This window comes from Scyliorhinus torazame, chromosome 18 (genome assembly GCF_047496885.1).
Source record: "Scyliorhinus torazame isolate Kashiwa2021f chromosome 18, sScyTor2.1, whole genome shotgun sequence".
Taxonomy (NCBI): domain Eukaryota; kingdom Metazoa; phylum Chordata; class Chondrichthyes; order Carcharhiniformes; family Scyliorhinidae; genus Scyliorhinus; species Scyliorhinus torazame.
Window position 1 is genome coordinate 153,294,280 of NC_092724.1, and position 17,335 is coordinate 153,311,614.

General features: G+C 47.7%; 1 protein-coding gene across 1 annotated transcript in view; it reads left to right on the top strand.

Annotated features, from left to right (window-relative positions):
• LOC140395631 (parvalbumin-like EF-hand-containing protein) overlaps positions 1-16,911 on the top strand; it is a 30,169-nt gene extending 13,258 nt beyond the window's left edge. The window contains exons 4-5 of the mRNA XM_072483635.1: positions 8,265-8,380; positions 15,314-16,911. Of these exons, the coding sequence (XP_072339736.1) occupies positions 8,265-8,380; positions 15,314-15,360 (163 nt within the window). The 3' untranslated portion in view covers positions 15,361-16,911. The remainder of the gene's footprint in view (positions 1-8,264; positions 8,381-15,313) is intronic.
• Positions 16,912-17,335: the final 424 nt, after the last annotated feature.

A 17,335-nucleotide genomic window follows, 5' to 3' on the forward strand; every position in this document is an offset into this window, starting at 1 on the left:
AGAGAGTGACTGGAATAATAGTCAGTATTTCTCATCATGGTTGAAGTGACTGGCCTGTACTTAACATGGATCAGTAGGCATCTACTGGCGTGTTATGCACTCTGGGATAACACAGGCTGCAACTGGATGCAGCTTTAACCAAAAAATACTCCAGACCTTGAAGTTAGTTCAATCTGATTTATTGAACCAGTAGCACAGTTAGCACAAGAGGTGAGATATAACATTGGCTTTTTATTTCAGTTAAAGTCTGCAGGAGACCCAATCGATAGTCATTATTGACAATAAAGACCCTCCTTTACCACACCTATACAATTGCACAGGATTGGCAGAACCCCACCTTCTTCTCTATTTGGGACCCAACCTGGGCCACCATTTATAGCTTCTTGCCAACTCCTTCATTCTAACTGCACCGGGACGGCCCACAAGCAGCCGCTCCATAAACACGGCAGCAAGGTTCATCTAAAACCTCATGTACCAGATGTTTTCACCGCAGAGAGTATGGACAGTGACATGCCCGACTTGAGGATTACAACTGCCGAAATTAGGGTATTTGTTACAACAGGAGCATCCACACAAACAGAGCCAGTTCCTCAGTTGGTCTTGCCAGATAGATGTAACATCGACCAAAGTACCAGAAGAGACTCCTAGTAACCCTAAGAGCAAAGTTCCTGAACGGCGTTTTCTGCCAAAACGAGACAGACGTCCATCTAAGAGACTGTCTTATTAATGTACATATGTATCCGTAACATAACAATGTTAGTTATGGCATACTGTGTTGGATCTGTGTCAAAGTGTTTGATTAAGTAAAAATGCCGTGGACACTAAACAAGCAAAAAGGGAGGGGTGTCATGTATCAGAGTAATACCATTGGCTGGTGTAATGTTACGTGTTATGCAATTACATCATTCGAACATTTTGTGGCCTTTTGGTGTGTTCACCATTGTGCCCTGTTTGAACAGCATCTTATAATAAACCCCTTGCACTATGTTACCCAAACTCAACGTGTGTCACCTCTGATTCTTTCTCTTTACGGCTACAACAAAGAGTGTGACATATATTCAACCTCACTCATTGTGTTTGAGCCTGTTGTGAAACAAATCACTGATAATATGGTTAAGATAGTACTTCAGCCTTGCATGTCCTTCATATTTGAGTGACATGTTGTTTTGTTGGATGCCTCCTCAGCATATTCAGCAGCTGTCTTCCCTCATCGGCAGCTCCTTACAAGCGTAGGCTAACCTACATGCACAGGGTATAATCAAAAAGTCAAACTTTAATCAAATATTATTGAGCTATTATCTACGCAAGTAGTTAGAAACTAGACAACTGGCCGAGAAGCATCAGAGGCTCATTAAGGCACGTGCTCACGACTGGCTGTTTATTTTTCATTGCTACTAAATTGCTTGTACTTCCATAAGGTTTCACGATGAATGAATCTGATGTCAGCACGCTGACCAATTATTGCCTGCACAAAGGTTGTAGCGGAGGTAAATGTCTCAATGCAGCGCAGGGTTGGCAGAACCAATGTGTGTTCCAATGATTTTGTTAGGGTTTTGTTCATTACCGTTGTCGTGTTGGGTGTTCCGATATACAAACGAACCAACACGGTTGTAGATGGTTCAACTCTGTTTTATTATTCTGTATAATAACAACTGTTAACTTCTGGCTGTGGTTCGTACTTCACCAGCTAACCTGTGGACCCAGCCCTAGAACTATCTTAGAGAGGCACTCAGCACATGGTGTATGTCTGAGTGGCACGCTGTGAGCTCTGTGCTCTGAGCTATCTCCTGGTGGAATGAGCGGGAACTGTGGTGTTCCCTGTTTTATAGTGCGTGTGACCTCACTGGTGATTGGCTGTGATGTTGCGTGTGTGTTGATTGGTCCTTCGACCTGTCCATCAGTGTGTGTGTGTGATTGCACCATGATATGTTAATGTGGATATCATGACATCCCCCCCTTTTCACAAGAATATGTGCCTACATGGTAATAAATATTGGTGTGTACTGAGTGCGGCTGAGTATGTGTGTGCAATATTTACAACATGTACATGAGGCTAAACTATATACATAGGAAGGTGTCAGGTGCAACAGAGCAACAAGGTTGTACCACAAACAAAACAAGTGCAATCATCAAATATCGAAAAAGAACTCCTGGAACGACAAGAAAGAAACACGTTAACATTGTTGCACAACAATTCAGTGAGTCCAATGTGCAAACAGGCTCATAAGTCCAGCCTAGTAGAATTCGGGTTGGCCGCCTCAAGGGTGGGTCAGGATCCATCGGCTGAGGAATGGGCCTGACCACGGGCGATAGAGGAATAGGCAGAGTGGCAGGAAGCTCCACGAAGTCGACATCAGGGACAACAGGAGGGCGTGGCACCGGTGCATGATCATGTAGCGAGCGCGGAAGCAGCCAAAGGGCCCGCCGATTACGCCGGCGAATGGAGCCATCAGGCATGCGAACCAGGAACGAGCGGGGAGCCACACGGCGGAGAACCTCGGCAGTTGCCGACCAGCCACCCTCTGGTAGGTGTATGCGGACGTTGTCTCCAGGCGCCAAGGCAGGAAGATCAGTTGCCCGAATGTCATGTGCCACCTTCTGCTGAGCACGCTGCTGTCGCATCCTTTGCAGTACTGGAGCATGGTCGGGTTTAGGAACATGAATGGACGGTACAGTGGTCCTGAGGGCGCGACCCATCAACAGCTGGGCTGGCGAGAGGCCTGTGGACAGTGGGGCCGAGCGATAGGCCAGCAGGGCTAAACAGATCCGGCATCAGCAGCCTTGCAGAGGAGCCGCTTCACGATATGGACGCCCTTTTCCGCCTTGCCATTCGACTGGGGATGCAAAGGGCTGGACGTCACGTGTGTGAAGTCGCATGAAGAGGCAAAAGACCATTCTTGGCTCGCAAAACAGGGCCCGTTGTCCGACATGATGGTAAGCGGAATGCCATGGCGAGCGAAGGTTTCTTTACATGCCCTGATTACAGCTGATGATGTCAAGTCGTGCAGGCGTATGACCTCTGGATAATTGGAAAAATAGTCAATTATGATGACGTAGCCCCTGCCGAGCGCATGAAAAAGGTCCACACCCACCTTTGCCCAGGGGGACGTTACCAACTCATGGGGCATCTCAGGGGGTTGCGCCGGCTGAAACCTTTGGCAGGTGGGGCAGTTGAGCACCATGTTGGCGATGTCGTCGCTGATGCCCGACCAGTACACAGCTTCTCGGGTCCTCCGCCTGCACTTTTCAACCCCGAGATGGCCTTCGTGCAATTGTTCGAGGACAAGCCGGTGCATGCTGTGTGGGATCACAATCCGGTCCAACTTTAGGAGGACACCATCAATGACGGCCAAGTCGTCCCAGATATTGTAGAATTGTGGGCACTGCCCCTTGAGCCACCCTTCTGTCATGCGGCGCATCACACGTTGTAGAAGGGGGTCAGCCGCAGTCTCACGGCGAATGTGGGCCAGACTTGCATTAGTAGCTGGCAGATTGGCCGATGTGAAGGCTACATGTGCGTCGACCTGTCAGACGAACCCCCCCCCCCGATTCGGGCAGTGTGCTCACTGCTCCTGACAGGGCATCCGCGATGATGAGGTCCTTTCCCGGGGTGTAGACCAGTTGGAAGTCGTACCTCCGGAGCTTGAGCAGAATGCGCTGGAGGCAAGGGGTCATCTCATTGAGGTCCTTTTGTTTGATGCTGACCAGGGGGCGATGGTCGGTCTCCACGGTGAACTGAGGAAGACCATACACATATTCGTGGAATTTATCTATGCCGGTCAACAAACCCAGGCACTCCTTCTCAATCTGCGCATAGCACTGTTCTATGGAGGTCATGGCCCGCGAGGCATAGGCGACCGGGGCCCATGATGCAGTGTCGTCCCGCTGCAGGAGTGCCGCCCCAATGCCGGACTGGCTGGCATCAGTCGAGATCTTTGTATCTCGAGTAGTGTCGAAGAACGCCAATACCGGGGCGGTGGTGAGCTTGATCTTGAGCTCCTCCCATTCCTTCTGATGTGCGAGAAGCCACTGGAACTCCGTAGTCTTCTTCACTATGTGGCGAAGAGGTGTTGTGTGGGAGGCAAGGTTGGGAATAAACTTCCCCAGGAAGTTGACCATCCCAAGAAAGCTTAGCATTGCCTTCTTGTCTGCCGGCTGCGGCATGGCTGCGATAGCTGTCACTTTGTCAGTATCCGGCCGCACCCCTGACCGGGATACGTGGCCCCCAGAAACTTCAGCTCAGTTCGCCCAAAAGAACACTTGGCTCGGTTGAGGCGCAGGCCGTGTTCTCGTATCCGAGCAAAGACGCGCTGGAGACGACTGATGTGCTCCCGTGGTGTGGTGGACCAGATGATGACGTTGTCAACATAGACGCGCACCCCTTCGATGCCCTTCATCATCTGTTCCATGATTCGATGAAACACCTTGGATGCCGAGATGATGCCAAACGGCATCCTATTGTAGCAGTATCTGCCAAAGGGAGTGTTGAAAATACACAGCTTCCTGCTGGACTGATCCAGCTGAAACTGGCAAAAGCCCTTTGAGGCATCAAGCTTGGTAAAAATTTTAGCCCAGGCCATTTCGCTCGTGATCTCTTCCCGTTTGGGTATGGGGTAGTGTTGCCTCATGATGTTGTTGTTCAGGTCTTTCGGGGCGATGCAGATCCGGAGCTCGCCAGAGGGATTTTTTACGCAGACCATGGAGCTGACCCATGGCGTGGGCTCCGTGACCCGGGAAAGCACTCCTTGGTCCTGCAGATCCTGCAGCTGCTGCTTGAGGTGGTCTTTGAGTGGTGCTGGGACTCTACGAGGTGCGTGAATGACCGGGGTGGCGTCCGATTTGAGCCGTATTCTGTAAGTGTAGGGCAGTGTGCCCATGCCCTCAAAAACCTGCTGGTTGTGGGCGAGGAGTGAGTGGAGCTGTGCCCTAAAGTCTGCGTCCGGGAAATCGGACGTGCCTTCTGGAGACAGAGTGTGTACCCGCTGAACGAGGTGGAGGATCTTGCACGTCTGTGTGCCTAGCAGAGAATCCTTCGAGGATCCAACTATCTCAAAAGACAGTGTGGCTGTGTATGAATAGTGTGCAACCTCGAGCTGGCAAGACCCCATGGCCGGGATAACATTCCCGTTGTAATCAACCAGCTGACAGTGGGATGGCCGAATCGGTGGTTTGACCGTCAAGGTGTGGAAGGCTGACCATGCAATGAGATTGGCGGAGGCACCAGTGTCTAAACGGAATGTGATTGGTGATCGGTTGACCGTTAGGGTGGCACACCATTCATCACCCGGATTAACGCTGTGCACTGGCATCGGCTGGTGGGTCCTACTTGGGGACATCCGATTTCAGTCTATTACCGCAATGCGGAAGGCTTCCCGGTCATCGGTATCACCGGTCTGTACGTTGTCAGGGTATGACTCGGTGTATGGAGGCTGAATGGCCCGCACGTCCCTGCGAGGCTGGCGGAATTGCGGAGCGTTGGCAGGTTGAGCTGCTCGACAGCAGGCAGCGTAGTGGCCCATCTTGCCACAGCGGAGGCATTGTCGAGTTTTGGCTGGACATTGCCGCTTTAAGTGTGCGGATCCACAGTTGCCGCACGTCGTGACGTCATGGCGTTCGTTGCGCCACCGTGCCTGCGAAATTCGGTCCTGCATAGAGCTCGCCTGCGCATCACGTCCTTCTGCACCGATGTCCCCTCTTTTGGCGCGTACAAGCGCGGGAGGCCTCGGAAAGCGCGCAAAATGGCCGCCCTCGTCCGGGCCAGGGGCCGGGAGGAACTCGATCGCCTGGACCCGCTCGGTCTCGTAGGACCCCTGCCGTGCCGATTCGGCCGCCTGGAATTGGGAGTACTTGCTGGTCGCGTTTTCATGGAGGACGCAGGTTTCGATGGTGGTGGCTAGGGTGAGGCTCTTTATTTTGAGGAGCTGCTGGCGTAGGGTGTCCGAGGTGACCCCAAAAACTATCTGGTCCCGAATCATGGAATCGGAGGTGGCCTCATAGCCGCAGGATTGCGCGAGGATACGGGGGGGGGTGTCAAAAAGGATTGAAAAGGCTCATCCTTACCCTGCAGGCGCTGCTGGAAGAGGTACCTCTCGAAGCTCTCATTCACTTCGACGCTGAAGTGTTCCTCAAGTTTTAGAAGGACCGTCTTGTACTTCGTCTTGTCCTCGCCTTCCGCGAATGCCAGGGAGTTGTAGATGTGGATGGCATGTTGCCCTGCTGTGGAGAGGAGGAGGGCGATCTTCCTGGTGTCCGATGCATTCTCCCTGTCTGTGGCTTCTAGGAAGAGCTGGAAGTGCTGTTTAAACAGCTTCCAGTTGGCGCCGAGATTTCCAGCGATTTTGGAGCGGCTGCGGTGGGCTGATGGTGTCCATGGCGCAGGATGGCAGATCTCTGAAGATGTGCAGGTAGGTCTCACAGTTGCTGGCGAGTTTCCAAACCTGGTATCATGTCATGTCGGGTGTTCCGATATACAAACGAACCAACACAGTTGTAGATGGTACAACTCTGTTTTATTATTCTGTATAATAACAACTGTTAACTTCTGGCTGTGGTTCGTACTTCACCAGTTAACCTGTGGACCCAGCCCTAGCACTATCTTAGAGAGGCACTCAGCACATGGTGTATGTCTGAGTGGCACGCTGTGAGCTCTGTGCTCTGAGCTATCTCCTGGTGGAATGAGCGGGAACTGTGGTGTTCCCTGTTTTATAGTGCGTGTGATCTCACTGGTGATTGGCTGTGATGTTGCGTGTGTGTTGATTGGTCCATCGACCTGTCCATCAGCGTGTGTGTGTGATTGCACCATGATATGTTCATATGGATATCATGACAACCAGAATTGTTTGGTCAGGGTGGAGCGGTGGAGGAGTAGAAAACTGTTCGGGTCAAAGATTCCTTCTGAGGTTCGGCACTTAAATAGGGTTGGGCCTTCTCAAAGGAATTCACTAACAGTCCTGAAGTCTGATACCTTCCTGCTATGGGAATCTTATATTTTCAAGCCACAGCTGTACAAACATAACATAGATAGGAACTGAAACAGATGTAGGCCACTTAACCCCTTGAGTCTGTTCTGTCGTTCAATGCAATCGTGCTTTACCTCCAACCCAACTCCACATACTTACTTGTCTTTGCCCCGCATCCCTTAATATTTCTGACTAAAAAAATTCTAGGAATGTCAGGTTTTAAAATCATTCAGCCAGCATCAAATGCCACTAGTGGACGAGAGTTTCAAATTTCTACCACATGAAGCAGAGTTTCCTACTTTCATGCCTGAAAATCTAGCTTTAACTCTTAGACTATCCCTGTCAAACCCACAAGAAATCAGTCTTTCACATTAGTGAATGGAAGATCTTTCTGCTGTGTGATGAAAGATGCATTCAGGCATTCATAAGTCGTGAAACACTTGGATAGCAACAAGTGCTTTTAACGCAATGTCTCCGTGACTACTTTCCACTTATAACAATGTTTGGCATGCGATTCAGTAGATAGCGCACCCGCCCTTCTGAATCAGAGCATTGAGAGCTTATTTCCCACTCCAGGAATGCTGGAGAACACAATCTCGGCCAACGCCCCAGTGCTGGGGGAGCACTGCGCTGTCGGTGGTGCCATCGTTCACAAGAGATTCTAAGTAAGGCCCCTTTTGAGCCTGTCCTGAGGTGGATATAATATAGTCCATGGCACACTTCGAAGGCTTATGTTAACAGGGGAATTTTCCCCAATTGCTAACATTTGTCCCCCAACCAAGTGATTCGACTGGTCACTTTATTCATCAGGGGGGGGGGGGGGGGGAGAGCTTGTTGTACGCAGATTGGCTGCTCAGTTTCCCCACATTCCAGTGGCTTCCAAAGTTCTTCTTTGGCTATAAAACACTTTGGCATGAATAGCACTACACCCATACAGTGAAATTCTTACTACACAATGGATCATAATTTAAGCCTACCTTTCAGGTCCATCTGACCACCCCCCCCCCCCCCCGCCACTCGAGACATTAACTCTGTTTCTCTCTCCATAGACCCCACCAGGCCCGCTGAGCTGATCCAGCATTTTTCATTTTTATTTCAGATTTCCAGCATCCTCAGTGTTTTGCTTTGATATTTTAAGTCTTTATCTGCAACACAAGATATTTTAAGTCTTATCTCGCCCACAAATGCACCGAATCAACAAAATTGAATTGAGAAAGTTGTTTCTTGGAAAATATGAATGCTTTTGACCTGTCCCCCACCTGGATGAGTACAAAAGACCTTTGCTTATCACCTGTTGTGTTGCAGGTACATCCTGTCGACAATTCCCACCAATGTTCCCATTGTCCCACTGTCAGATGAAGAAGCTGACGCCATGCTCCAAGCTGCAGACATAGATGGAGACGGAAGAATTAACTACAAAGGTATGATTTACAACTTGGCAGAATTATGCTGGCGTCTCCAAAAATTAAAGCTCAACCTGGCTGATATGAGCATCAAAATACTGTGGGCCGATTCCCCAAAACAGGAACAAAGTCCCCGAGGGAGCGCGTTTAGTCGCGTGTTTCCCGGCACTCGCAGTGCCGAGAAGCACGTGGCTATTCAACGCGACTCACGTTGTACAAGGGGCCTGATCGGGGCACGCGCGGCCGAGGCCGGGCACAGCCCCGTTGAGCAGTGGGGAGCTCCGCCGCCGGAACTTGCCGCTGTAGCGAGAGCTCAGAGTGCCATTTAAAAATGGTGTCCCGATCTCCGAGGCCCTGGAAACAATCCCCGACCTCCCCCCAGCCCGAACGCAATATGGGAGGGTCCCCGGCCCCCCGCCCTATAATATTTGATATGCTGCATGTTTCACTATTTGTATTAATATCTGTTCACTTGGCCTAATGTCTCCATAGAATCCCTGCAGTGCAGAAGGAGGCAATTTGGCCCATCGAGTGCCAATCTGCGAAAGAGCATCCCACTTAGGCCCACTCCCCCGTCCTATCCCCATAACCCCAGCCCCCCTCCTATCCCCATATCCCAACTAACCTGCATACCTTGGGACACTAAGAAGCAATTTATCGTGGCCAATCTACCAAACCTGCACATCTTTGGACTGTGGGAGGAAACCGGAGCACCCGGAGGAAACCCACACCGACACGGGGAGAAAGTGCAGACTCCGCACAGACAGTCACCCAAGGCTGGAATTGAACCCTGGGACCTGGCGCCGTGAGGCAGTAGTGCTAACCACTGTGCCGCCGTGCCAACCTTGGCTCGGTCTTAATTTTTGTTTGGTTATACTCCCATGAAGCAACTGACAGCCCAATGCAATGGCAATAAGGAGGATCCAGGTTCCAGATGATAAATAAAATACAACAACCACTCACCTTAGCCGGAACAAGTCTAAGGTTTGGGCTGTAAACCCTGAACATGCCAACAGATATTTACAATGTGTCATAGCACACAAAACCATTGATCCTGAACAGATCCTAGAGGAGTACAAGGATGAATTTAGAGAGTTGGGATCTCTACCAGGAGAATATCATCTTGAAGCAGACAAGAGTGGAAGACCAATTCAGCCTCTGTCAGAGTTCCAGCTGCCCTCAAGCCAAACCTAAAAAACAATCAGAAGAGCTGGAAAAGATAGGAGTAATCAAGAAAGTTACAACTCCCACAGACTGGATTAGCAGCATGGTAACAGTGAAACATCCTGGAAAGCTGCCCCATGTGCTTCGACCCAAAGTATCTAAATAAAGTGCTGAAGTGATCTCACCACCCCATGCCAATCATCAAAGGAATCTTGCAACCACCTGCTAGGGCAAAGATTTTTACTATCCTAGAGGCAAAGGATGAGTTGGCAGCTAGCCCCTTGAATAGGCTGACCCCTTTAACAGTCATTCCTTGAGGGAGGGGGGGGGGGTTACGTGACCTGCTCGTCCAATCAGGGACGGGTGCGCGAATTCGCTGGGACAAATCTCAACATGTTCCGGTGAATTCCCAACTCCTGAGGATCCAGTACTTGTGAAGGGTTTTGGTAATGGACAAAAATGGGATCCAGACGTTGCGGTGGCCAGAATAGGGCTGGTGTTCTGTGATGTTAAAATTCATGACAAGATTTTTTAAAAGCATGCACATCACTTGCGTGGGCGAAAGAAATCCCAAGAACCAATGCTATGACCTGATCCATTCGTGGATCTGGATTCATCCTTGTTGTAAATGTAATAACTTCCAGAGTTGGCTTCACCTGTTAACTTATAAGAAACAATGATTTATTCCAACTATTGACAACTATTTATAAAATGCTTTAAAATAGTCTTTAAGGGGATAGCCCCTTAAAGGGACTAGATACCACATCAGAACCAGAAGAGGAATCACGATATAATAGTGCAAGAGCATTCGTGATAGAGGATCTTGTGTTTGTGAAAGATTTTGGTAATGGTCCAGTTTGGATTCCAGGAGTTGCTATGACCACAATACGATCGGTGTCCGATGAGGTTAAAGTGCAGGATAAGATTATAAAGAAGCAAATAGATCACTTGCTTGGGCGAGAGCCATCCGAAGAGCCAGTGCTGTGTGTGACCTGCTCCAGTTGTGTCAGCAGAAAGCGTTGTGGGTTGCCCAAAGAGTGAACTGTCGAATCAGCCAGTAACAGGCCAGGAAACAGGAAGGTGAAACGTCGATACAAAAAGGGAGCCCTTGTGAAATAAGACCAACAGTAACTACCTCAAGGGAAGAGATTTAAAGGGGGAGGGATGTAGTAGCAGGACATTCTCTGAGGGAGGGGGTCATGTGAACCGTTAAACCAGTGAGGGGGAAGTTGGGATTTGGGCTGTGTTGGGACATGTTCCAACAGTTGGACCCTTGCGCTGAGTATAAAAAGACCGTTTTAAAGCACTTAGTTGTTAATAGTTGTAATAAATCATTGTTTCTTGTAAGTTAACTGGTGGAGCCCCTTCCTGAAGTTATTACAGATGGTTACTGACAAGTGAAGCTGGATGAAAGCCTCAGCTTTCTAATGATGTTCTGGATGTCATTCAGGAGATATAGAGAGTTGTGCGTGCCATTTGGCATTTCCACGGCTCCAGTGCAGAAAACATGAGACCGTCAGCGATCTTTCCGAGAAGAAACCATAGTGGATGATCTGCTAGTCTATGAATGTGGAGACACAATGGAAGAAGCCATCGATGGCCATGACCAGAATGTAATGTAATTGCTGGGGGAGAGCTCACTAGTGAACCTGAACAAGAAAAAATTGCAACTGAAGCTGCCGGAGGTCAAACACTTGGGGCACATTTGACAGTAAACCTCTCCGCCCAGATCCTGGCAAGGCAAGAGCTTCAGTAGCAATGCAACAGTCAACAGAGGTGAAAGCACTTCAATGATTTGTTGGATTTGTGAACTATTGAGCAAAATCTTTGCCCAAATTCATATTGGAGTGAACCATTCTACAAACACTGCCAAGGAGGTGCACTGATGACATGAAGATTGGCGGAGGTGCTGATAGTGCCGTGGATTGTCAGAGGTCACAACAGGATATAGGTAGATTGGGGACTTGAGCACAGAAATGGCAGATGGAGTTTAATCCGGACAAATGCGAGGTGCTGCATTTTGGATGATCAAATCTCGGTATGAATTATACTGTAAATGGCAGAACCCTCAGGAACATTAACATACAGAGGGATCTGGGCGTGCAGGTCCACAGTTCCCTAAAAGTGGCAACACAGGTGGCCAAGGTGATTAAGAAGGCATTTGGCATGCTTGCCTTCATCAGCCGTGGCACTGACTACAGGAGTTGGGAAATCATGTTGCAGCTATATAAAACCTTGGTTAGGCCGCACTTGGAGGATTGCATGCAGTTCTGGTCACCACATTATCAGGAGGATGTGGAAGCTTTGGAGAGAGTGCAAAGAAGGTTCTCCAGGATGTTGCCTGGTCTCAAGCATGTTGGCTATGAGAAGAGGTTGAATAAACTAGGATTGTTTTCACTGGAAAGACGGAGGCTGAGGGGAGACCTGATAGAGGTCTACAAAATTATGAGAGGCACAGACAGGGTGGATAGTCAGAGGCGTTTTCCAAGGGTGAAAGCGTCAATTACAAGTGGAGTCCGACCAGAAACTACTTCAAACCATTTTTCTCAAAGCATTACTATCTGCCCTGAAGCATCTGCAAAGAATGTCACATCCAGATGTGTCATACAAACAAGATAAACAGGTATACATCGCAGACATGCTGTCGAGAGCAGTTCTCATCCATGAAGAAAGTAAGGTTGCTCCAACAGAATGTGAAATTTTTCAAATTCAACATGAAGGTGAGAGGGGGAAAGGGGGAAAGTTTAAGGGAGATGTGCGGGGTAAGTTTTTCACACAGAGTGTTGGTGCCTGGAACGTGCTGCCAGAGGATGTGGTGGAAGCAGGCACATGAGCAACATTTAAGAGGCATCTGGGTGGGTACATGAATCGGGAGGAAATAGAGGAATAGGAGGAATAAGGACCAGAAGGTTTTGGGCGCAGAACAAGAAGCAGTGTTCACTAAAATCAAATAACTATTGGCAACGAGTGCTGAAGTACAATGAAACCACCTTTCAGTGTGACGTCTTGGAGCAACCCCAATACAGTGAGGACAACCAGTCACATTTTCTTCCTGGGCATCAACACAAACGGAACGCCTCTCCGCTCAGATTGAGGAACATGTGCCTGGATAGTGTTCTTGCTCGTGAGAATTTTTCATCGGTGCCTGTTTCCAAGAGTGGAGTCCGACCACAAGCTACTTCAAACCATTTTTCTCAAACCATCACTATCTGCCCTAAAGCACCTGCAAAGATTGTCACTTAGCTTACAGAGATTTCACCTGGATGTGACATACACGCAAGGTAAACAGGTGTACATCGCAGGCATGCTGTCGAGAACAGTTTCTCCCCCATGAAGAAAGTAAGGTGACTCCAACAGAATGTGAAATCTTTCAGATTCAACGTGAAGCAACAGCTCAACATTCTCTGGATGGCATCAACCCAGCAGAAATGTTGAATCTGACAGACAGGTGCTTTGCCTGAGAGCATCACAGGCATACCCGTGGGCACATTGAGATGAATTGACAGCCCAAGGTGACATCTTGTAAGGAGATGGGAGGAGAGGTGCTGAAATGCATCCATGCAAGTCGTCAAGGAATTGAATCAAGTCTGAGGAATGGCAAGGGAAGTGATTTACACGCCAAACATAAGCAATTAAATTAAAAGACCACATTGACCAATGCGGTGCATGTAACAAGTACCAAGCTAAATAGGCTAGAAAGCTGTTGATGATACATGACATCCCAAACAGACCATGGTTAAAGCTGGGAGAAGGCCTCTTCATTATAGTAGGAACTGACTATCTTGTTACTGTAGACTATTAGTCTGACTACTGGAAGTTAGATGCGTTGACTCCAACGACAGCAGGAGAAATAGAAGCAAACACAGAAATTACTGGACAATCTCAGCAGGTCTGACAGCATCGGTGGAGAGAGAAAGGAGCTAATGTTTTGAGTCTGGGTGGCTCTTTGTCAAAGAAGTAGAAGAATGCCTGAAAGCCCCCTTCAGTCATTATGACATTCCAGACATTGTGATGAGGCACAATGGCCTTCAGTTCATGAGTGAAGACTTTAGCTACTTCACAAGGAATTGGGAAATTCAACGCTACACATCATCTCTGCATTATCCCCAGGTGAATGGAAGGGCTGAGGTAGCAATGAAAATCACCGAAGGAAGATCAAGAAATTGAGCAAACCTAGCACAGACCTATACAAGGCAATCATTGAGCAGAGAAACCCACTGACTGAAGGCATGGAAAATAGTGCAGTCCAAAGACTAATGGCATGCCATGCACAAACGATTCTCCCAACAGTAAAAGTTTACTGAAACCAGGAAAGGTAACAGGTGTGAGTGAAAAAAATCACGGTCAAACGACAGAAAGTCAAATTTCATTTTGACAAGACTGCTAAACCATTGCCGGAGCTGAGCATTGGAGAGCCAGTCATGGTACAAACCTCTACCGTTCTCAACAGGAGTCACCCACATGGTAACTTGGGACTTGGATCGTACGCCGTGGAAGTAAGCAACCAAATAGGCTGGTGCAACTGCAGGCCTATACGCGCAACTGATGAAGCTGTTCCTTCATTGCGGTCGGCCAGTCTGGAAGAATGGATCGCATCAGCCACACTGAGTACAGAACTACCATCAATCCAAGAGATCCACATGTCCCCAACAACAACAGTTGCCGTGACAACGCGTGTCATGACAACGGCATTGCCCAGACAAGGAACATCACCCAGAGGAACAGCCAATGGCAAAGCGCACGCATGCCATAAAAGAGCACAGCTTAAGAACCATGTATGCAATACAGGTGCAGGGACTGACAGGTAGCACAAAGAGTTGTCAACGCATGAGAACACTGGGCGTATAATGTGTAACCTGGGTAACTCACCGTTACACATGATCGTACATGCAAATGTGCTGTCTGTTCGTTATGATGTCTTGGATTAAAAATGCCACATTACTACATGCCCTATCTGGCTTGCTGTAGTCATGTGGCCTCTGCCATGAGGGAATCACTCTGTAAGCAGCCATATTAAAATAAGTTCAGGAAACACTTTTTGGCCTAGAAAACCCGTAATCTTTGAGCTCGAAACACTATTTGGAATGTTGAGCTCCAAAATGGTACCTCTGGGATTAAATCAGCATTATACTCGGATTAACGTCTGATCTATCCATACGTCTAGTAGACATTCAATACTCCCGCACTAATATGGCATCCAAAAGTGATTTGCTTGAAAATAAAACGTGTGCATTCCGCAGATGCCAGTTTGGACATTAATGAAGTCCTGTGGCATTGGAATAATGGGTACCACCAACCCAGATTTTACTCCGTATATATTTTAATATTAGCAACCCATTTAGCTCAATATTATCCAACTAGCTTACATATATAATAATTTATTTGTGCCTACTGTCACAGTACAATGCCTGGAATTCCACAACAACGTATATTTATGAAGTGTATTTTGGAAATGTTGTGAATTTTAAAAAGGTATATTTTTATAGCGCACTATGGGGCTGGAACCTGTGGGAAGCCCCTGGGAGGGATGTTTTAACATAAAATGTAAAAATATATTGTATATATAAACTGCAATTGTACATTTTGTGAGTGCCACTTAATGTCCTACGTGGTCATACTGTTATGTAATGCACTTGCACAAGCTTTGTGAATAAAGTATAACTTTTGAAAACAAAATTGAGGCCGCATGGCTGATGATAAAAACCCTTCAGCTATACACGAATGAGGATGTACAATTGAAATGGAGGCTGTGTGAGTTTTCTATTCATTTTATATTCTTTCTTCCAGAATTTGAAGCTATGGTTAAAGAAGAAAAGATGCCCAGGAAAAAGTAGAAACAAGAATTCAAAATGTCCACTATTAAGGAGTGAAGCTGTGTATGGCGAGGAGTTTTGCATTGATTGGGGTGTTGTTAAGCTTCTGCATTCCCTTCAAAACCCCATTTCACCCAGCTAAATCTTACAGGAATTAGATAATAGAGACAATAATTAAGCTGACCAGATTCCGCAGTAGTTGTAATCAATAAATCCCTAAGACTCAACAGTTGCTGAGGATGCCTTGGGTTCTAGCTCAGTCCACCATTGCAAATCCCACTCCCATCCCCTCTGAACACATCCACCCAAAACACCCAGCTGTTGTTCGCCCGAGAACAACAAAAAAACAAATTGGCACTCCGGTGCAGCACTGACGGAGTGCTGTACTGTCAGGGATGCCACCTTTCAGGTGAGGCTTTAAGCTGAGGGCCCACCTGCTCTGGTGGGTGTAAATGATCCCGTGGCACCATTTTGGAAGAAGAGCAATGGAGTGAGTTGTCCCTGGTGTCCTGGCCAATATTTTAATCCCTCAATCAACCACCACAAATGGACCGATTATCTTGTCATGGTCACATTGCCGTTTGTGAGAGTTTGCTGTGTGCAAATTGGCTGCCATGTTTCCCACCTTGCGACAGTGGCTGCACTAAAGTACTTTATTGACTGTAAAGCACTTTGAGACAGCCGGCGATCTTGAAAAAATACTATGAATGTAAGCCTTTCTTTTCCTGGAGAGGGGAACCACTATGCAAATTAAAGAGGAAATAATGACTTTAAAAATGTTTTGTAGTTCTCGAGTAAGACAACCTGGAGCAGAATGGACGAAACCGGTTCAGCCCAACTGGAGCAAAGCAAGATTGGCCACTTGGAATGATGGGGGACATGTTCATTGCTGTAATCTGCTGACAGTGCAATGAATGTGCTCTGAAAACATACAGTCTAAGAGCTGGGCCATCACTGCCGCTTTCTGCTTTGCTCGTACACCCACGCTATGGCTGTGTGTTTGTAAATGAACCTGCAGGGGAGCGGATATGCGCAAACTCCTCCAACCTCAACCACTTCCCATTTCTTCCCCACTGCTTTTTAACGAGATCACTCACCAAACTTTGCCACCCTGAAACCTCCACAATTTGTATGAATTACTTTTTGTTCTTGAGAACGTCCCCACTTCCTGAATGAATAAAACCACCTTGTTTGCTACCGGCAGTAAGTGGACTCGTCCTTGGTGCAACGTCAATTTGTTGTAAGACGGAATTTATGGAAGGTTGCACGGTCGACTTCCCAACCTCAAAGACCACCTTAACAGTTGCCACATTAGAACTCTTTCAGTGTTCTACCAATCCACTGAATGGGTGCATTTCAAACCACATTAACTTTGAAAGAACAATCCGTGTCTTGATATGATTGATCTGTACTGCATTAGGAATCCCAAACAGTGAACTTAGAAATGATCTAAAAGTTGCAAATCATTGTAATGTACATTATGTTCAGATCATTTAGTTGCAGACCATTTGTTTTCAACCTTTCTGCTTTGTCAAAAGTCAGTAATTAAATTACTGAGGCCTGCAAACTTGATTACCTGCAAAGACTCGCATTCAAAATATCATCTTGCATCATTGACTTTGTCTATTTTGTTTCCGACATTTCCGCAAAGAGTGCGAAGAGAGCCAGGAGTTTACAGGAAGTGTAGCTGACTGGGAGCAGAGTCGGAGGGCGGAGATCTAGTTAGTCCACACAGCAGCTATATTCTGTAAGGTAAGAGGGGATGGAGGCTAGGCCAGTTACATGCTCCTCCTGTAGGATGTGGGTGGTGAGGGATACCACCGGTGTCCCCACTGACTATACCTGCGGGAAGTGCACCCAACTTCAGCTCCTCAAAGACCGTGTTAGGGAACTGGAGCTGAAGCTGGATGAACTTCGGATCATCCGGGAGGCAGAGGGGGTGATTGAGAAGAGTTACAGGGAGGTAACCACACCCAAGGTACAGGACAAGGATAGC